This window comes from Cynoglossus semilaevis, chromosome 9, assembly GCF_000523025.1.
Source record: "Cynoglossus semilaevis isolate Cse_v1.0 chromosome 9, Cse_v1.0, whole genome shotgun sequence".
Classification (NCBI taxonomy): domain Eukaryota; kingdom Metazoa; phylum Chordata; class Actinopteri; order Pleuronectiformes; family Cynoglossidae; genus Cynoglossus; species Cynoglossus semilaevis.
The window spans coordinates 6,772,426-6,794,352 of record NC_024315.1 but is presented as its reverse complement, the minus strand read 5'-3'; the positions used below and the strand labels follow the sequence as shown (position 1 = coordinate 6,794,352).

Sequence of the window (21,927 nt, the reverse complement as noted above, 5' to 3'; positions counted from 1 at the left end):
CGTTACAAACCTGAGTTTGATGGACATTAGGTCTACTAGAGGGCTTTCAGCCAGAGGATGCTGACGTCATTGTTGGACAGATATTTGTCAATCGTTATGTATTGTCTTCTGACTGAATGTGGTCATCGACCACCATGACCATGAATAATCACGTGACTCCTGTTGGAATGTTTGGGCCACGCGATCACAGCAAAACAAATCAATGTTCTTCTATGTCAGTGTGGTTTTCCCATTGTCATGAAAACAAATGGCTCCAAATGTGGCTGATGTCAAAAATATTCCTCATGTGGATCGTGTTTAATGGCCTTCAGTAAAGAATAAGTGTCTCTTTGTAAATAGATTCCCAGTTCTGCTTTAGTGCCACAGCATTAACCTTTTTTTAGGTTGTAAAGTTAAATATGCCTTGTCGGTTGTTTTTAAAAAAGCTACACCATTAAAATGAACTAAGATATTTTTGTCCGTCTATATTCATGCAGTTATCAGTGTTGTTTACAACAGTCCTATGTACCACATGGGCCCTGTCTGTGTGTTTATAAAATTACCTCTACAAAAAAAGAACTATGTTAATTGCTCCACCCATTCAACAACACTGTTCCACCCACTGAGCATAAACACTTAAATGATGTCATAGGTCAAGATTGGAACATTTTATATATATGAACTGTAACTAATAAATTAGTTCTGCCCTGTATATGAACCACCTGTGTGTAGAAATCACTTGTACAACCTGAAAGTAAGAGTTTCCTAACACACCACACCCCCTAAGTCTCAATAGGCTGGAAATTATTGTCATACTAATGCGATTACATGTTTAAGCTCGAGTCACAAGTTTGTGGGCTGGATCACACCATGTCTAAACCCTCTGTGTGACACTTGACAACAGAGACATGACTCAAATATGCAGAGCATATGTTGTTGTCGTCACTCACAAAGAAGTGTCTCTGTGTTTGTTCACCTGCTTCTATTGTCACGACAGACTCACCTCAGTTTGTCCCGTGACCCCCCCCCTCCCCTCTGCCCCCACCATTCTGTTCTCAAAAGTCTCTGTAGGAGTTCAGGGGCAGCTACGGAATCTGGCCACAATAACAACTAGCATTCCTCTAAAAATTCCGCTGAAAGTATGAAACCGATTTAGACAAAAATGTAACTAAAAAAGTTTGAACTTGACAGTGTTCTTTTCAGCTTGAATCAACTAACATATTTACTGTATAGCTTTAAGCCAAGACACAGTTGTGGTCATGAATTAATCATAGATTCTAAATACTGACTGCATAGTATAAAAATAATGAAAATGTCTTCATCTTCACAATTTATTTCCTATAAATTGTGTGATGTAAATTACAACACATTTGAGGATGTAATTTCTAAACCCAATACAAACAATAGAAAAAACTATTACTATTATTACTAAAACAATTTTTAACTTTTAATTTAGACCAAATAACAGTTGGGAAAATATTAACTTAAGGTTGAAGTCAAAGGAGTAAGAGTCTAATTTGACATAGACTTGAATAAAAGGCTGGTTCTCTGAAACTGGGCCTAACAGGACTGCTACTGTGCTCTGTGCTGGATCCAACGCAAAAGTTTGAATCTGTTTTACATAAATATATTACATGTAAATATATACACACACACACACATGTGAAAATGGTGAGCTGTGAAGGGTTAAAACAGAAAAGAGAAACACATCCACACCCAAACAAATATTTGACACAGATGAGCCCTAAAGGGATTTAATCTGTTTTTCTTTTAAAAAAACAAACTCAAACTTGTTTAGCTCATAGATTCTTACAGTGTTCAGGTAATAGCACCATCAAGTGGTAAGGGACAGGTTTTGGTCGACTGTTAATAAATATTTTTGTCTCTTCTGGGCAACTGTCAAAAATTGGTGATCCAACATGGCAGCCTCAGTAGAGGAAACAAGGTCAACCTTTGGGATAATGATTATCCGGTAATTGTACAGTTATAACAATACCGTGAAAAAATATTTATGTAACCCTGTTTTCCCTCTATATGTGATTCTACAGTGACCTGCAAAATCTTATCACCCAAGTGCATTACTGCAGCTTATCTCCTCAAAAAACATATCTGAGCTTCACACACGTCGTATCTTCTGTTCTCCCCTTAAATTTGCAAACACAATTCAACTTTTTTATCAGTGAGTGACAAAGGAAGAAGAAGGAACGCCGATGTGATAAAAACCTATGAAACACAGTCTTATCTTAACGATTTTTTTTGTTTGATTTTTTATTGTGGTGTGTGGATGGGCTGAAGTCGCGTCATATCACATGAAAGTAAAGCTGGTGTCACCGGCCCATATTGTGTACCTACAGTGAGGTAATTTAGTTTAGAAGGGGGGAGGAGGGTGTAGTGTAAAATTTCAGGCGGAGGGAATTTGTCTACAGCCAGTGTAGGTCATGTTTTCTGGAACTTTTCTGCAGGGCTGTAATGATACAAGGAGGTCACAGTGACATCACACTATATAAAGGCTCATCCTAATGTTTGAAGCCACGGTCATGGACTTTTAGTCACAAATCTCTTTTGGATTACCATTAAACGTAGCACAGAATCAATTGTCCCCACAGGACAAAAGACTTTCTACTTTGCAATGAAGTCAAGGAGGTTTGTTTTGAAATAAAATAGTTGGTATATATTGTCATATGAATACGCAACCAGTAAAAACTCCTGGAGAACAAATGGAAGATGTTTGTTGGCAGCCTACCTTTGCTGCTGTGCATCATGACTTTTATATTTTGGGGTATTGGATTTACTGATTTATATGATTTACTATACCTGTAACAGACAGTGTCTCAAAGGTCGCTTTGTTTCTTGGATAGATTTCCATTTGGTAAATATGATTATTTATGAATTAGAATTGTTGTACACTACAAACTACTTTTTACTGCTTTGGACTGACGCAAAGGTGTCGCCCTTCAGGTAATATGGAAGAGCAGTATTCATTAATGCAACATGACTTAGTGCAGCTAATGTGATCATTGTTTGCACCGTAATTGAATTCTCAGTTGATGTACTTTTTCTCCTCCCTCCTCTTCCCTGTAGTGTTTACACATGTTAATGAATTCTACTTTTGTGATCATTGAACAAAATGTCAGTATCGGCCTGTGCCTGAAACAAGTTCTCAGCTGAACACAACAGCCAACACCCGTGAGTCTCCATGTGCCTGTGAAAATCCACAGACACGCAACATGGAACAACCCTACCTGGTTACATAATCACAGCCTTATCTCATAAGCCAGTTACTGTTGTCATTCAGTGTTCGGTGTTCAGTAGAAACAGTCTCTGATGGGACAACAGTGTCACATCAGCCGTAGAATCTCAGAGCTGTACTGAAAATGTCTCTTTGGTCAACACGTCCCTTCCAAGAAAATTCTTAGCAAGGTAAATTCATCCACTTCACCTCTTCACTCACAGTCTGTTTGGTGTTAAAGCGTTGCAAGATTATTTCACATTATACGTGAGGCCATAGATTCAGCAATGATGAAAAATTTATTTCCAACTTGATTTATAGTTCAGTCCTGCTCGTTATTTGTTTTTTAATTTCATAAATAATAATTCTTGGACATTAGCGATTAGGATTTTTCCGGAGCCTAATATGTAGTTAAACACCATTGTGGTAAATCTATTATATCTGTGACTATAAAACAGAAAAAAATACTTAAATACTATTATATCTGTGACTATAAAACAGAAGAAATACTTATAATAAAACACAACCACAATATCTGTCAGTGAAAACATTGTGCAATTACAAATAATTCAGCCTTACTTGAAAAAAGTTAATCAAGAACATTGAGCTTTTTTACTACTGGCATCATTATTCCTGTGTCCGTGCTATTCTCTATGTCATTGACACTTTGGTGGGAAATATTTAAAAGCCAGCAGACAGAAATTCAAAGTTCCCACATGAGTGCAGACCACCACACTCATAGACCACGACTTCAGTCTCAGCGTTCTTCTCTTCTCAGCACCAGGTCCACGGCTCTGTTGTTTAAGGAAATAAGAGACAAGAAAATCAATGGCTTTCATTTCCTGCAGCGTAGCTGATTGGATGGCAGTGGTACAGACCATAAATAATATGAGCAAGAATTACCAGGTCTTTCAAGGACTTGGTCTTTGGCCCTAGATATTTCAACAGCTGCTATCACTTTAACGTGCCAGTGATTCTCAGGGGTTAGCACTGTGTCACTGCACACTGTAAATTACTGTGTGAGCTTCACCTACAACGCAGGAAGTAAACAGGAAGTGAAACATTAAAGGACACTTGTTTAAAAAAATGGATTCTTGGAAAGAAATGAAAAGTAGTTCTGACGTGTAAGATTACCTTTGAATTAGAGATTTAGAACTCCTGTGAGGCAAGAAAGTTGATCTTTATTCAAAGTGACGGGTGTGTCTCCCCACTGAGCTATTTGCCCAGACCACACCTGTGTGTATGAAAAACACATGGATCACAAAAAAGCTGACAATGCCTGAAACCAGATATAGGAAAAAATAAAACCCACTTTGCAGTAGTTCTGATGGTAAACATTTTTGTTTTGGTGTCAGATCACAGCTCCTCCTTTCAGATTCTTGAATCATGATGTTCCTGAAGGCCTCCTCGGATCTCTTGAAAATGAAAGACCATGAACTTCTCACTGGTGACTTGAAGGATTGATTTGCATTGATGATGTTAAACTAGATATAGATAGATACTAGGTTGACGTCACTAAAGATGGAAAAAGCTGAGTATAATATTTTAGGAGGCGTGCTAGCCCTTGATGGAGGTATGACCTCCCTGACGGGCAGCATAATAAGAAAATGAAACACTTGCTACATCCAGTGATAGACAATTACCATCGTCCTCTCTTTTTTTTCTTCTCCTCCTGTGCTGATTGTGTCTCTGTCTTTTCATCTCTGTGGAGTTGGGGAAGCTACAATACATGTAATTGCCATAAGTGGATAATTGTATCTGACCACGTCATGGGAACCGTTGAGGCTAGCAAAGTGTTCACTGTGCTGAGTCTGCATTTTTACATGTACAGTGTCTGTCCTTGCATACCTTCACTGTTTCACTTTGTGTGATTGAGACTGACTGTTCAGCTCCCAGTGTTTTAGCTTCACTGTACTGCAGGTACAAATGTAGTTATTCTGTAGAAGTATTTAACAAATATATATATTTTTATGGTTATGTATTGTGTTGTTTTATCCATGTCCTTATGATAACTGGCTGATTGAGGGGGAATAAAATAGACTGAAGCAAAGAGGCTGAACTTTCAGATGAAGTAGTGCAGTGTATTGTTGTCTGAGCAGGGCTTAGAGAATTACTGCACGGCTTGAAAAATAGATCGCAGTATAAAGCCGACGTAAAGTCCTTTCACTGTATTTGGATTTTTATGTTAATCAAAATGTAATGGGTGCTAGAGTGGTGTTTTGGTAGGATTCCCACCTACAGAAGGTGGTTTTATTCCACCTAGTTCCTAACCGCAGTGTGTTTCTGGAAGGACTCTGCCTGTAAAGTCTTTGCTGAATCAGCGGTGTCTCTTTTCAAATGCCTCTCTGTCTGTTTTACTATTGTAATACTGACACTGTGGCCTCCAGAGCTGGCTTTTTTTAAGTTTAAAACCTGTATTTATCATCTTTACTACCAGCATTGCATCACACTCAACAACAAACCTGTCTAAGATTAAAATTAGCGACGTATAATACTGTAAATCCTATCCCAAACCTTTAAGTTGCTCTGCTGCCGCAGCTTTTTGGTCGTTTGTACAGGATGTTTGTCAATGACGAGGTGTGTCATTTACTCTGATCAAAACACTAAATTGTCCTCCTGCATGATTAAGTGCAAAATAAAAGGCATTTGTCACAGTTGTCTGTGAGGTTCTGCAAAGAAGGGTGGAGTTGTCAGAAACACAAAATCAGTCAGAAAAAAATAAAACAGTCGCCTCATGACTCAGTCTCACGGATCGTCTTATTCCGTCTGTCTCCCTTTCACTCTCTTTCTTTGCACGGTATCCTGCCTCCTTGAAGGGAAAACCTGATTTAATTTCCAAGAAACTATTCCGTTGGAAAGAACAGTGTCTCAAGTAAAAATGGCCAAGAAGAATTTATCTGGTTGTTGTGTTTGCATCTATACCGTACCTGTTGAATAAAACAGTCTATGTCAGTGTATGACGAGCGTTCCATGACTGGAGTCCACATTGCAGTGCAGGAATGGACAGTTGCTGGTGAAGAATGGGCCTCTCACAGGTTAGAAGGAAGCCAGTGGCATCACAGCACTAATTAGAAAAAGAACTAAAGAGTTATTATCTCAGTTAGCCGACATCAGCATGGCATTATGAGGATGTTAAACTCAGTAACATTGAACATTTGGGCATGTCCCTTTCTTTCCTGCAGATTTTTGTTCTTAAACTCAGTAACATTGAACATTTGGGCATAGCCCTTTCTTTCCCGCAGGTTTTTGTTAACCCCGTTCTTATTCTGACTCCTCCATTCTCACTCCTCCTTCCTTGCCGGTCTTGCTCCCTCCTATCCTCCTTCTGAATCCAAAAAGCACTCGGAACAGCTTACTCATGTCCAGTCACTTCCTACCATGCGTTGTCGCGCTCACACACTTATTTCTGTACCGGTTGATCCCATTACTGCCTCTTAAGACGTCTTCATGTGAGCTTTTTTTGTTTTCTTACAACAGGGCAGCAGTGAGAACTTCGCCTGTTTATAGATCCTGTACAAAATGGTTCAGCCAAGGTAAGGCTAGAACACACACACACACACACACACACACACAGTCTAAAAGTCATAGACACACTCTCCAAACTGCTTCTACATTCCTTCACAAGAATCCCACCAGCCGTACTCTCTATAAGTGAAAGCAGATGGTGAAAGTTTGACTCCGTGCCGTGTTGTGCCTGATCTGTGGTTATTGGTGTTGATTCTGTGGCACGAGAAAGGATGTAACCAGGCGCTCATCTCACGATACAATATGATTTGTTTTTTTTTTTTGTTCGCGATATACATTTTTATCACCACTTGTTTGAAACAAAATGAGCTCCAGCCAAATCAGGACCAAATACAATGATCCTTTATTTGTAAGAACTATGCCAAATACCATTACCGACTAGGTAATATAGTCTGCAGGATTATTTACTTATTATTGATTTAGTGTTCCACTGTGCATGTAGCCCTCCTGCATCCCCTGCAGGTGGTGCTTTGACTTGACTCACTTGTAATGTCCTGTTTCTTAATTAAGTGTGCTGGTACTATGTTTTTCCTTAAAGCAGTCAAGACTTGTGTTTTAGTTTGTTCTTGTTGGTAGAATATGTTTAGTGCTTATTGCATGCAATAAAAATGTACAAATGAATTTTTCCTCTATACCATTTGTTAAAAGATATCTTCATTTTACAAAGGAAGCAGGTTCTTAAGGAAATGTCTCAGGGAACTATTGATATTTTTGACAGAATTCTGGGTCAGGACCACTCAGACTTTGTCAAACAAACGTCAACACATACCAGAAACATGTCTAATAGAAAAGATGTAGAATCTTAGATAAAAAAAAAAACTTGATCCAAATAGTTCACCTTTACTAGCGATAACTGCGTTTCAGCAGTGCAAACGGTGTCAAGGGACCTGCAAGAATCTTCCGTGGGTGTCCGAAATATTCCAAAGTAATTTGACAGCTCAAGTCCACAGTGCAGCAGGAACCAAAACCTCTGAGTAAAAGCCAAGCAAAAAGCGTCTGAGCCAAGTCATCTGACTCTGGCTGTTGTTCTCTCTCCTGCATGCCTGTCATAGCTGATGTCTGGCCATGCAGAGGAACAGAGGGAGAGAAATCCACTGCAGTCACCAATCATTTTATTGTATTGTTACACATCTGTCTGCTGAAGCTAAATGTACATGATGACTTCTGCCTGTGTGTTCCTCTTATGGCAGGCCATCTTTAATTATCCCTCTGTCTGTGGCTATGGTTGAAGCTAACAAGCAGTCATGAACCTCGTCCTCCTCCTCCTCCTTCAGCAGTGTGTGACATGGTTTGATTCCCATATGACCCCGTCATCGTGATGGCCTCCATGGTTGCCAATGGAACCAGAGACGGGCAGTCTCTGGTTCTCAAAGGGGTGGATCCTGAGACCTGCATGATTGTTTTCAAGAACCACTGGGCTCAGGTAAGTCCCAGCTTGTTACTGAGACATCTTCCCATTCTGCTAGACTTCTAGCTGAAAATAGTATGTGACTGGGTGACTTCAGTCTCAGCAAAACTGCCGTGTGGTCATGGTGGTCAGTGGAATCTTGGCAGTGTAGAACTGAGGGTTTGATTTTAGACCTATTGAAGCAGCATGTGTCCCTGACTGTTAGCCCTGGTCATCATGGGAGAGAGTTCCTCCTACTCCTCAGTATTTCCAAACATACTGCTATATTAAGACAGTAAACTTTAATCAAGCTTGTGCATAAACATGGTTATTCTCAAAGCTCAAAAATGTTAATTTATAATAAAATGTTCATAATAATCAACACTGTTACGTACTGAAGTTAATCAGACACACAGTCAGTGAACCCTTTCTTAAAAGTCCATTTGTTCCACTCTTATTTCTCTTTCTTTAATGTGTACAAAAGTAAATTAGTACAAATTATATGCTCAGAAATAATAAAAAATTACAATTAAAATTAATTTTAAAATTAAAAGTTTAGTTAAGTAGTAAAACTCGTACAATATTTGATCATTCAAACATTTAAATTGAACATTTTAAGCCTTTTATATCCATTAATTCCTGTATGCCAAAAAGTATCAACATCTGCAGATGATTCGTCCCACAGTTGCACAGTGTGAGGCTTTGCAACCCACACAGGCTGCCATGGGAGGCACCATTAAGTACGTGGTTCCTCTGGGACTCAAACCCAGGAACCACAACACGATGAAGGTGATAATTCCAACAGGAACATATTAAGTATTTTATATTCACACCCTTGTATGGTGTGTGTGAATGAGAAGTTCTCTTCTAATTTGGGAGCACATTGTGACTCATACATTAATGAAGAGCCACTGGTTTAGCATAAACAGCTGCAGCTCCTTCACATCAGACTAATGACTTCAAACTGCTACCCCTCCTGTGCTATGCAAATGTAAACATGGTCTCATTCAAGTTTTGTTCCTGCTAATTAATGATCTTATTAGAATAACAAGGTTGTGGATTTTAAACCCGATTATTGTTGGAGTTTTCATCAGGTGACAATAGAGGTTGCTTTCAGATGTCGTTTGCACTGAATGGAAACTGAGCTTTAATTCTTTAATACGGTTGTCTTTCTAATTATTAGCTACATTTATGTTATGCTAGCTCACATATAAATTCATGTACATTTTTACTAATTTGATTATTTTGGCTTTTAGGCTGCACTAAACATTGATAAATAAAAATATATGCACCACCCAAAAAATGTAAAGCTGACCTTTTCACAATTTAGGCCTTTTCTTGTGGCTTGAAGAGAACTGGTTATGTAAGTTCTGTACTGTCACTGCCTACGTCCACGCCTGGTTCATCTGCAGCCTGATACTGTAGGTCTTCTCCTGACTTTAGTTTCAGCTCGGAAAATCTTGAAACCTGAGTTACTTGTGGTAAGTGCTATCTCCCTGCCCTGGAGTTTAAAGATCAGGTTGGTGTTCATTAGCTGGCTCTTAGTTGGTGCTATCCAAACCTCTGAGGACTCACTGTGACCTGCGGAGTTGTCTGACAGATGCTGTAGTCTGCTAAATTCAACACTTGACAAGTTGACAGTTTTGTGTGAGCTGCTTTTTAGGACCAATAAATCTGAGAGTACGGTGAATGGTAAATGTTGTAGTGGAGCTAATGTGCAATTAAAAAACATCATCAAAGTCAGCAGCTGTTCAAAGACATCAGGTCCTAAGGATGGACAGACTGGTTTATCGTGCTGGTCCTGGTTCATGGTAGATAAATGAGGGAGTCCAATATAATATAGACTGTTGTTCTTTAAAGCCCATCTATGATAAACTTCTTCCTAAATCATCTCTTAAATCGAAAAATCAAAGTCAGATGTTTTACATTGTTCTGTGTAATATGTTGATGTGTGATCAAAAGAACAGGTGATTTAAGTAATGTGTAACTTAGTTTGTGTTAATAAAATTAACTGTTTGTTATACTGTCACCTACTAAAAGAAGGTACAAGTGCATTCATGCACAACAGACTGAATAGATTTTTATCGAGCAGTTTCTTGTGAGCAGCTGATTGTTATACTGGCAGCAGACAGTCCAAAACGTTTGCCTGATCTCAGAACTGTCACTTAAGCAGTAGCTGGAAATTCTGATCTGGACCGACCTGTGAGGCTGAGGCCACTGGGTCAGGTCCCACCGGGTCCACGCAGGGATTACAAACTCTGGTTTCTTGTTTCCATTCGTCATGCTCTGTTCTCTTGTGCACTGCCATTTGTTGTCATGACAGCAGCAGCAGGCCGGGGACACTGGCTCCATTATTGTGATTCTGGTTTCTATGCAGTGGACACACCAGGGAGGGACAGGATACACAAAGGATTGTTTCACTGTGTGCCAGTAAACTGAGTTTATCTCTACTGTGCTGCTGGTTTATTTACACCACAGAGCTCTGAGAGCAGGCTTGTCAGTGATGATGAACCCTACTGTAACATAGTAATATTTACACACTCTGAATTTGTAAATAGTTTGTTACAATAGAGTCACTTAACTGAATTTCTTAATGAATTATTAAGTCTGCTTTCTCCAAATAAATTCTTAAAATATAGTAAATAGTGATATTGATGGTAATTATCAACTGACAATGTTAATATTCACATGCTGCTATGATATTGTAAAATCTATCTCAATATACCGTTAGATTTTAATATATATATTTTTAATATGTAATTGTAATTATTTTGGTGTTCTGTTTGTGATCAGAAAGCATGTAGCATCCCATTTCCTCCGCAAGGGGGTGCTATGAATACATTGAAGAGCCCTGTTTTGGAGTTCAGTGTCCTGGCAGAACATTATTGATTGTCCTCTAACTCAAAACCTTGTCCACAAGCATGAGTAGCTTTGGCAAATCTTTGAATACTAGTGACTGGGCCCGGGATATAAGACCAGTCTTTGACTGTCTCTAGTGTTGTCGACGCAGTACCTGAAAGAAGTGCAGAGCTCCAATGCATGGTGGAGCTGTACACCGTTCTAATGAAACAAGGAACATGGCAAAGGAAATGAAAATAATGAAATGTTTGAAAGGTAATTCACCGTTAATCACATATTCACATATTTTAACAACCTTTTATGCATAGGATAAAAAAGAGGGCGATGTCTCGGCAACTAATGACATGGCAACTAATACTTCCTGTGACCAAAACAAATAACCAATGCACAAATTAGTTTTCTACCATTCTATGTTTTTTTATTAGGACTTGTAACATAATTTCTACAAATTCCACGTTACTGAATAGTTCCTTGTTGCAGTAATATTCCTCTTGTTTTCGCTGTAGGTGGTGAAGATCCTAGAAAAGCATGATCCTCTGCGCAGCAGTTCCACCTTGCAGTCTTTAAACGTCATCAGCCTTAGCACGAGTTCTAATGGCGGCTCTCGTTTCGGTGCCATTCCTGGAGACGAGGCGAGTGCTGTGCAGAATTATGTGGAGCACATGCTGTTCCTCCTGATTGAAGAGGAATGCGGTCAGGAAGGCTCTATGGGCCCCATCCTGGAGTTTGTGGTGATGGAGAATGTGATGGAGCGTCTGTTCGTGTGGAGCCTTCGAAGAGAGTTCACAGACGACATGAAGCTGGAACAGCTGAAGATGTACGAAATGCTGGTGGGGCAGGCGCACCAGCCGCTGCTGCATCACAAGCCCATCCTGCGGCCGCTCATGATGCTGCTGTCCTCCTGTTCGTCCACCGCAGCGCCGGATGTTGAAGCCGAGCTGGTTCTGCTGCTCAACCAGCTGTGCTGCATTCTGGCTAAAGACCCATCGGTTCTGGAGCTGTTTTTCCACACCAGCGAGGATCAAGGAGCAACCAACTTCCTCATATTTTCCCTCCTCATCCCTTTCATCCACAGGGAGGGAACAGTGGGTCAACAGGCCAGAGACGCTCTGCTGCTCATCATGTCACTGTCTGCTGAGAACGAGAGAGTGGCCAAACACGTTGCAGAGAACACGTTCTTCTGTCCGGTCAGTCCACATTGATGACATTTTTCCTCTCTTCTGCTCTTTGCAAACAGTCATTATGTGTTTTTGTTTTTCTTAAAATTGTCTCTTTTAGTATCCCCAACATTTGTTAAACAAATTACATCACACTAAAAAACCGTAGTTAGTCAGTGTTATTTTTTGTGGTGACTTTTTATATGGAGACCCTGTGGGCTGGGGATTTCATGCCACTGGTGTGGTTCAAACATCTCTGGCATTGGTTGTTACAAATATCTGGCATTTATAAGATAATGGCAGTTCACCCACAGCTGCATCAGTGCACAGACACATGTCTTTTGATGGTATGCCAGCTGAATAACAGGATCTGTGTTTAATTGATTTCACTGGCAGTCAACGAGGATAATCCTAAAGGGGATATATGTACCAGCGCTATGCTAATGATGCACTCATTTACAGTCAGTTTGAAAGGACGTGCTGTAGGCATTGTCGTTGTTTTGAAATCCTTTGATAGTGTAAATGTGATACAGGCTGGCAGACTAAAGGCGTAGTTCTAATTTGCCGTGTCCATGTAGAAGAAGCAAACACAGATGCATTAATTAGCAATGCTGTTATCATGCTTGTTAAGGCGTGAGTGGTGTAGGCCATAAAACACTTTGATACTCACTCTTCATCACATTTTCTGAGCTGACCTTTGAAACACATAAATCCTAATCAATGGCAGGGAGGCTGTTTTGCTTACACCTGAATCACATTATACAAAGTGTCAGAAGTGAAGTGATTTACGATTGTGTTTTGCTTCAGGGTCATTAGTAAAACATGGGTAAAGATAGACAGGACAGCGGGGATGTTGCACATAGTGCGTAATTAGAACCTTATCTGGACCAATGGGACTGTAGTTCTCTTTGTTAATGGCCCGTCATCTCTCTGGCCTCAGGTGTTGGCCACAGGGCTGAGCGGCCTGTACTCATCTCTTCCCACCAAACTGGAAGTTCCTAATGAAGAGTGGCACTGCCTTCACAGGGAAGACTGGCTTCAGATGCCGTCACTGGTCCAGTTTCTGAACTCGTTGGAGTTCTGCAACGCTGTGATTCAGGTGAAAATGTGTGACCTGGCTGACCATGCACACACTACTGTATTACATAAAATACATATTCATGACAGGGGTGATGACTCACGTGTGCTTTAATATTGGCTGTTCAAAGGTGGCCCACCCTTTGATCAGAGACCAGCTGGTTGGTTACATCTACAATGGATTCCTTGTGCCTGTCCTTGCACCAGCTCTACACAAGGTTGGTGCTGTCCTTGCACCAGCTCTACACAAGGTCGGTGTCTCTCTGCTTAAACATAAAAAAAATAAAAATAAAATAACTTCTTAAAACAGTGTTGACAATACTTGATTTTGGATACAGACCATCAGCAGGCCCTGATCCAATACTTATATTTGCCTCAGTCACAGTTTCAAAGCTGAGTTTCATGTGCAGTGAGGCTTACACTGTAGCACTGTGCAAACAGCAGAGATAAAAATGTAAAAATAACAGCAGCAGTCAAAGCATATTAAAATGTTCCTACCCTGCTGTACAGCTCCAGAGAGATGGTGTCTGATATTTAGATGTAACCTTATTTCCCCTTCAGGTGTTTTTCACTCACTTTTTTCCTTTTTACCTTTTAGTTTGAACTGTCCACACTAATTCAGATACAGGCACCAGCTATTTCTAAGTTGATGTTCTGGTGCTGTCTGATCCGAGATGTGTTACATTTTAAATCAACTTTTATTTAAAGATGTTTTTGGTATTTTTGACAATTTTGTTGTACCTAGTACCTACTAGTTTTTCTAGTCAGATTGTGTGTTTTTGTAAACATTTCTGTATGAAGATTCTCATTTACACATGTTCAAATACATTTGTATCTTTTGAGTTCTCATCTCTGTGACTCTGCAGCTGACACTGGAGGAGGTGATGGCCACCACGGCGTATCTGGACCTCTTCCTGAGGAGCGTTTCAGAACCTGCTCTGCTGCAGACTCTCCTCTCCTTCATTCTCCTCCACCAGCATGAAGGCGTCCACATCCTCGACACCCTGGTCAGCCGCATCAACACCCCCTTTCAGGTAGATTCACAGGGCGATACAGATGTCTGGTAAACACACCTATTTCTGTTGAGATCCTGCTCAACTACCGTGCAGGTTTGTTTGGTTTTTACAATGACTCAAAAGTCCAAAGGATCCAAATTTGGTTTTTACAATGACTCAAAAGTCCCCGGGGTGTTGGTTAGCGCAGAGATTGTAGAATGTTGCCATGGTGATGCTCAGCTGCATCAGCCAAATGTGTTGGTGTTATGAGCAGCTTCCAGCAGTGTTACAGTGTGTGTTGGAATGTTTAGTGTAAATATTTCAGTGGATCTGAATAGGTAATGTGTACTTGACGTGAGGGTGTAACACAGTAGGTGAAAGAACTCCTCCAACTGTTTCTTTAGTTGCAGTAGCAAAAAACAAACAAGGAATAATCGAGTTTTCATAATAGTGACACTGATTTAAACTAAACGTTGGTAAAAATGAGTGTTTTGAGCAAGTTCATCTGATGGCAGTCCTTGTTTCTCAGGGTACAGTCCTTTCCTCCACAGTCTAAACATGTGCATATTTAGGATGAACGTATTCAGAGACTTTAAAGACAGTGTATTAAATATGAACAATAGTTCTACTATTTCTATGCCCAATGTAATTGGCTGGTGATTTGTCCAGGGGTAAATGTGAATCGACCCTGCTTCCTGTTGACCCTTTAAAAAGCAGTGAAAATAATAAAATTAATAATTGACTGCTTGTATTTTTCTAGCAGTCAAATATCCTGTTAAGCTCTAGTACAGTCAGTAAAGTCCAATTGTTTTCTTGCCAATATCTAATTACAGCTTAAATACTCACCACTGTCTCATTTATGAAAAACTGTGTTTAATTTTGGCATTATTCAAAATGCACTGTTCACAGTTTCCTCCGTCTTGTCCATTTGTTTTTGTCTTTGTTGGTCACTCTCCAGTTGGGCACGGTGTCTCTGGCTCTCTTCCGCACTCTGATTGGCTTACACTGTGAGGATGTGATGCTGCAGCTCATACTGAGGTAAATGCCTCAGTCCCAGTCATAAAGCTTGGTTCCATCTAATTGGTTTGTGGTATGATGAGCGCCTACTCTCCGCCTCGCATCATGCAGAATCGTGTGACCATCTGTTTGCTGACTACCCTCTGGCTCCGTCCCCTCTCTCCAAACACACACTGGTTCTTCTAACAGGATCCGTTCCCATCTGTCTCTCTAGGTACCTGATCCCCTGTAATCACATAATGTTGAGTCAGAGGCGTGTGGTGAGGGAGAGGGACTGCTACTCAGTGTCAGCAGCCAAGATCCTGGCTTTAACTCCGTCCTGCTGCTCTCCAGAACACAGCCCTCCTCCACTCCGACAACTGGACTCCATTCTCTTCTCCAAAGGTCCAGAAGCATCTGCTAACTCTGACTCCACAGGTGGGATGGACCAAACATTTTGTGTTTCAAAATCTCAGCAAGTTCTTTTGTAAAAGGAATTGAGTTAACAAAATTAATTGTTACACACAGTAAAAATGTATATATTTATGTGTGTATATGTATAAATATATATATTAGTATTTATATATTTGTGTTTATATGTGTGTGTGTGCCCGCTGAGTTCTTCGCCAACGTTTTACTATCGATGACAACACTGAAGTGTGTTATATTTTATATTGTTTTAAGTTCAGTGCGATTGCTGTGCTGAGGAGAGGAATCACTGGAAACAGAAATCTGAGCTGTCGCACTGTGGCACCTACAAAACAAATTTAATGAAGTGTAATTTATTAATGTGATTTAGCAAGTCTGTTCAAACATATGGTGTAGTACAGTGTGAAGCTGTTGATCTGGATACAAACATAACAAGTTTGATGATGAATAATCTATCATATGTCAAGGCCTCCTGCTGTTACATGGTATTACATCACTTAGCCTCCTGTTGTTACTTGTCATTCTCATTACTTTGCTCACTGAGACACCGGCTGAGAGATTCGATCAATATTTTTTCTCTGTTCTCCCCAGATGAGAAGGGGAGCTACTCAGCCGACGCTGACGAGAACTCCTGCACCATTGGCTCAGAGATCTACCTGGATGTTAGCTACCTTCATTACCTCCGCGACGCCCATCTTACCATCGGCAGCTGCATGCAGGCTTGCCAGGTGTGGTCTGCTCTGTACGATGGCGAGGACCCGCCTCCTGAGAAATACCAGCATGGGGTCCTGGAGGAGCCCTGGGTCAAGAATCGGCAGGCGCAGGTGGCGCTCAAGAAACTTCCGCAGCTGCCGGCACCTCAGCCTCGACCCAACACAGAGCTGCCTTCTGTCACCCAGCTAGAACTGGAGTGGGATGACAGTTACGATGTGTGTGCGGTGCAGACTGCAGAGACTCCAGAGGAGAACAAACAGCCATCACTACCTTTGTCTGAAACCCCAAAGCACATCCAAGAAATGAGGAAAACAGCCATCATGTTGGTCAAAGGCTCATACATCGAAGAAAACGAGTTTCAGGATGATGTCATGGTGTACGATCTGGTTGCCAAGAAAGACTCTAAAGATTTTGAACGCACTAAGCACAAATTTGGCGAGGCCCATCCAGAATCCGTCCATCCAAGCCCTTCAGACGTTCCCCTCAATAATGGACTAAGCGCAGCACGTTCACAGAACAGTTTAGACGCAAAATCCAAAGTCCACATAGACTGTAATTCAAACCTCAGAAACTCCACCACAGCTGAGCTGGGAGACGACCTGTTGTCTCAGTATGAGGAGCTCATTCGTACGTTGGACACAGAAGCCGCCGGAAAACTGGGAAAGTGTGACGGCGAGTCGAAGAAAGCAGTCAAACCTTTGGAGGACAGAGAGGAAGACGAGGAGATGGACTTTACTTCCTTCTCAACTGAGTCACCGGACACTGACAAACCTCATGCACCGTTCGGAACCAAAGTTATTAGCACGAGCAAAAGCCACTCGGTGCCTTTCACAGGTGAGTTCAGAGATCGAAGGGTGATCGAATAAAACACTGATCAATGATGACAAAAAAATCTAATAAAACTTGACAGAGCTGTTTGAACCACATGAAGGATGAATCGTTACAATTTTAATGAATTAAAGCAAATAATGTTTTTTTTTAATAATAACATTTATACTCAGTATATACATATAAATATATATGTTAAGATGGATAGATATATACATATAACAATGTTTTTATTTTGATTTTGATTGATTATGATCCGTTAAGATGGATAGATATATACATATAAGAATGTTTTTATTTTGATTTTGATTATGATTTCGATTAACCTTTATAATTGTGATTAATTAACAGCTTCTCTGTGATCAATCTGATTCAACAGTTTAGTCAAATGACAGCTCTAGTTTTCTTATAAGCTCAGCCCACAGTTGAACAAAAAGCCCTCTTGAAGTCTTTTCATGTTTTACTCCGGTTGGTCTGACTGTGACACAGTCGTTGATCCGGCGCTGCCTCCATCGATGTATTCAGTTCTGCAGTTCTGGTTCTGTTGTTTGCAAATCATCCTTCAGGGTAATCTGAGTGACAATTAAACAGAAACACAGGAGGCAGCTACTGTAACATCCTGTTCACTTTACTACAGGATTTATGAGCCCAATGAATTACAACCTCTGTTTCAAAGCAAAAAAATATGTTGATGATTTAAGCAGACTTGGTAGGTGACCAGCAGGGGGCACACACACCCCAGTATCAACATGTTTAAGATTCAGTGCAGATTGAGTGTGACTATTCACACTGCTGTTAAAGGCCACTGGTGATGCATAAAGGGAAGAACGAGCACTTTGAGAGAATGTATTTTCTCTGCAGGGCCTCACTGTTTGTCTCCAATTAAACTTGGACGCAGCAGAGAAACGGTGTCTGTGTCTGTCTCTCCGCAGGTCCCTTCATCAGTGTGCTGCTGTCTCGACTGGAGAACATGCTCTCTAACTCCCTGTATGTCAACTTGCTGTTGACCGGTATCCTGGCTCAGCTGGCGACTTACCCTCAGCCTCTGCTGCGCTCCTTCCTCCTCAACACCAACCTGGTTTTTCAGCCCACTGTCCGCTCCCTGTACCAGGTACACACTCGGACCGTGACACGGTTTCAACTCATCTAATAAAGATTAAGAGCTTGTGCCAGAACTGGAGGATGTTGAGACATGCAGAGTGTTGGACTGAAACCATGAACACAGAGACACAGTCTGAAATCTGAGCACATTCTCTGACACGTTTTCCTTTGTGTTTGATGTTCAACCAAACATCAACATCCTGCAAATGTGGCAGTAATCCTCATGATGTACCTTTTTTTCCTCTTTTAGGTTTTGGCCACAGTTAAGAACCAGATTGAACAGCTTGCGTCTACGAGAAAAGACTTTTCAGAGATGATCACTGCAGCACAGCACTGGCTGCTGGCCAGAGAGAGTATCATGGCAGCAGGTAACACAACACCCACATGGATTCTTCTCCAGGTTATGTTTCTGATAAGTAGTACACATGAGGAGTATCATTGTACTGTAGTTCTACAGAATGGAGAAAACTCAACAGAGACCATGTGATTAAATAGCGATGAATGCTCTTCCTGTCCGATCCCCTGTCAGCTTACGTCGTGCCGGTTTTGTAGCTGATCGTTTTGTTTGTGTTCTATGTCGGGGAAAAGAAGCGGAGGCTCAGCTAGTACTGTTTGTCATGCTAATATGTTGTTTTCTTGGAAGTACTCTTCATAAAAGCTCAAAGCTTGACATATGTAACAGTAAGGTGAACAATGGGAGAGCAACTGCAAGGTCGTTCAGACAACAAACCTAATCCAACACTTACAACACCATCAACGGTCTTTCTTTCCAGACGTAACATTATTGAAGCAGTTCTAAGTCAGGGCGTGCTGCAGATGAGACGTAACATTATTGAAGCAGTTCTAAGTCGTGTGAACGTTTGTTTAGTTTCACAGGGCGTGCTGTAGATGAGGCGAGGAGTCGTCTGTCAGGGGACAAAGCAGAGACGCTTTTGTTTGTCAAAAACAACTTGCCATTAACGCTGGAGAAACAGCACTTTGCATCTGCATACGTTGGCAGTTAAAAGTCCTTGTTGTTATTAAACCTCCTCATCCACTTAATACTAAAAAACAAAGTTTGTGTTGGACTTTATTTTATTTCAAGACAATGGAAAAAGAGAGGTTGTTCTGAGCAACAACAACAAACTGAGCACCAGGCACTTTTATTTTAAAAGTTGTTGATATCACTTAAACTAAGTAACACAAGCTGTCTGCATTTCTTAAACCAAATAAACCTTCCTTGACTTTGTCTTGACTTTATCTAAACTTCTGTCCTTACCTCAGTGAAGCCTGCACTCTTTCTAGACGTTTTTTGAACAACAGCAGCCTCCCAGCGGTTTCAGAGTTTTGTTTTCTTACTTATGAGAATTAAATAGTTTCACCTTCATCCTGTTCTTCAAAAAACTAAAAAAAAATCTTTTTATTTTCAGACAAAATCACCAGCAGTGGCTCCGTCCGCAACGAGGCACAGAGGATCCTCCAGAATTCTCCTCCGCCCAAACCCAGAGCCATCTCACTTGATCGGACCGAAGTCTTCGCCACCGTCCTCTTCACAGAGTTCCTCAAAGAACTGGCAGCGATTGCACAGGAACACTCCATCTTATCTTACATTCCTATGGAAGAGTAAAAAAAAAATCCCAGAAGGCATCAGTGATGAGTCTGACTGAACTCTGAAGGTTTGAACAGACACTTTGATGGTGGTTTTCTACTTCTCCTCAAGCACTACTTGATGAAGGAACCTCGTAGATTCTTTGAATTATGCAACTTCTTTGACGAATATTTATTTTTCTGCTGCGGCGATAATCACTTTAATGTGCTTTTTACTAAGTGGTGTCTTTTTTACTCGTGTTCTTTTCTCTGTTTCAGATGAAAACTGTCAGGAGGGTTTTTCTCATCTTTTTACCTGAATGTCAATCATAAGCAGCTCACGCTGAACTGCCTGGTCAGAGTGTTGTTTTCTCTCTGTCGCAGGATTTGACACTTTTTTTCAGCATGAAAGTCTTTTTTTTTTTAACAAGGGAAAGAAATTACCTTTTTTTTAAATCCGGCAATTTTGCCCAAATACGAATGTGTTTTGGGGGCATTTTGGACCACTTCCAGGCAATTTACCAAATGTTCTCTCCAACCAGTCCATCTTCTGACCATGAATAGTAATGTGGCTGCGGTTTAAGCCGCCCTGAGGAGGGGCTGGGAGAAGAGTGGGCCACAGATGTCTCTCTAGTCGTTTTTTAAGTCTGGGAGTGCAAAATACTTTCACAGGATCATTAAAACCCCCACGGGGCAGGTTTAAGGGGGAGATTGCAGGGGTAGTTCCGAGGGCTGTTTTGCACTAGGTTCGTGGCTGCTGCGGTCAAATTCTTGTTTTTATTTTTCTCTCGCTACTCGACTTGATCTATGACTAAAACATGTCGTTTATTTTCCTCCGTGTTTCCATCACCGCTGTTTGTGGTGTTCGTTCATTTTAGCATCTCTGTGTGGATTCATGACGGTACCTCAGGAGTCTTTTGATGCACATCCTCTGTCTCTCACTACTTTTTTTTAAAGGCCTTTGGGTGGAAGGATTTCCCCCAAACTGCACTAGTTTGTCACGTTAATGGGACTCCACATTTTCTACAGGCACCAGCACAAACACCCAGGACGGTACTTGTTCTGCAAGATTTCAGGAAAGCCTTACTTTACCTACACTTTATACTGTACATAATGTAAGAAAATAAAACTATGCAAATAAGTATAATAATTATGCAATATTTTTGGTATGATTAACTTTAGTATATATTTTTAGAATGGGGCCGGGTATTTAAGCTTTTTTGAGTTTGTTTTGCCATATTTGTCCTTCCTGTACGTCGTCACAGTCGACACGGGGGTGTAAGGGGTACGGTCGGTTTCTTTTAAATGAAAATTTAAAATCATCTCAAACTAAGGATTGTTGGGTTAAACATTTATGAATTGTTTTTATATTTAGTCTCCGTTGTTATTAAAATGAGATACAGCAGATCTGAACAGACAGAGATTTTTTTTAGTTTATTTTAAACTATTGTTAATTCCAGTTCAAGTTCAGGCCAGAATCGACATGAACACTACGATGTTTTTATTTAGTTTTGGACAGAAAATAAAGGAATACTTTATCTAAGTCAGTGGTTCCCAAACGTTTTCTGCCACTCCCCCTCTGTAGATGGCACTGTTGTGCATCAACACATTCATAACTGTGGCTTCAAAACGTCGTCATATTTAAGTTAAACACAAATTCCTTCATAACTGATGTTCATGTTGAACTGAGGAAATAAAATGACACAATATTTTACCTAAGAAAATATTATAATACATACAGTCCCCATTTTTGGAACCACGACACACAGCCTGGTATAAGTTATAACTACTCTTTGTGGACATTTGCACACTATTACATAATTTGGCGTAACGAGAAAATCTTTTCTCATATTCAAAAATGATATAAATGTGACTTTTGTTTTATCATCAGTCTGATTTGTTGAGAACATTTTCTACGTTGTGTAAAGATTGTATTCTCCAAAAATTCTGACTAAGTTGGGATCCAATCATATCAATGCTTTGGGGTGCTTCTGTGCTTACAACTAATTTTATTGTTGAAATGGTTCATGTGTACGATGTAAAGCTGGAACGTTCTGATTCCACCGATGATTTTTTTATGTAAAG

At 40.5% G+C, this 21,927-nt stretch overlaps 1 protein-coding gene across 2 annotated transcripts in view; it reads left to right on the top strand.

Annotated features, from left to right (window-relative positions):
* Nucleotides 1-21,917, top strand: part of fhip1aa (FHF complex subunit HOOK interacting protein 1Aa) — a 24,648-nt gene extending 2,731 nt beyond the window's left edge. Inside the window, exons 2-13 of one of the 2 annotated variants that reach the window (XM_017035545.2) lie at nucleotides 6,686-6,741; nucleotides 8,008-8,156; nucleotides 11,486-12,166; nucleotides 13,077-13,235; nucleotides 13,345-13,431; nucleotides 14,080-14,247; nucleotides 15,167-15,246; nucleotides 15,440-15,642; nucleotides 16,225-17,181; nucleotides 18,108-18,286; nucleotides 18,527-18,644; nucleotides 19,686-21,917. In XM_017035545.2, coding sequence (XP_016891034.1) covers nucleotides 8,052-8,156; nucleotides 11,486-12,166; nucleotides 13,077-13,235; nucleotides 13,345-13,431; nucleotides 14,080-14,247; nucleotides 15,167-15,246; nucleotides 15,440-15,642; nucleotides 16,225-17,181; nucleotides 18,108-18,286; nucleotides 18,527-18,644; nucleotides 19,686-19,882 — 2,934 coding nt within the window. In that variant the 5' untranslated portion in view covers nucleotides 6,686-6,741; nucleotides 8,008-8,051 and the 3' untranslated portion in view covers nucleotides 19,883-21,917. Of the gene's footprint in view, nucleotides 1-6,685; nucleotides 6,742-7,923; nucleotides 8,157-11,485; nucleotides 12,167-13,076; nucleotides 13,236-13,344; nucleotides 13,432-14,079; nucleotides 14,248-15,166; nucleotides 15,247-15,439; nucleotides 15,643-16,224; nucleotides 17,182-18,107; nucleotides 18,287-18,526; nucleotides 18,645-19,685 lie in introns of both variants that reach the window. The other variant, XM_017035544.2, reaches the window with a different exon arrangement.
* Nucleotides 21,918-21,927: the final 10 nt, after the last annotated feature.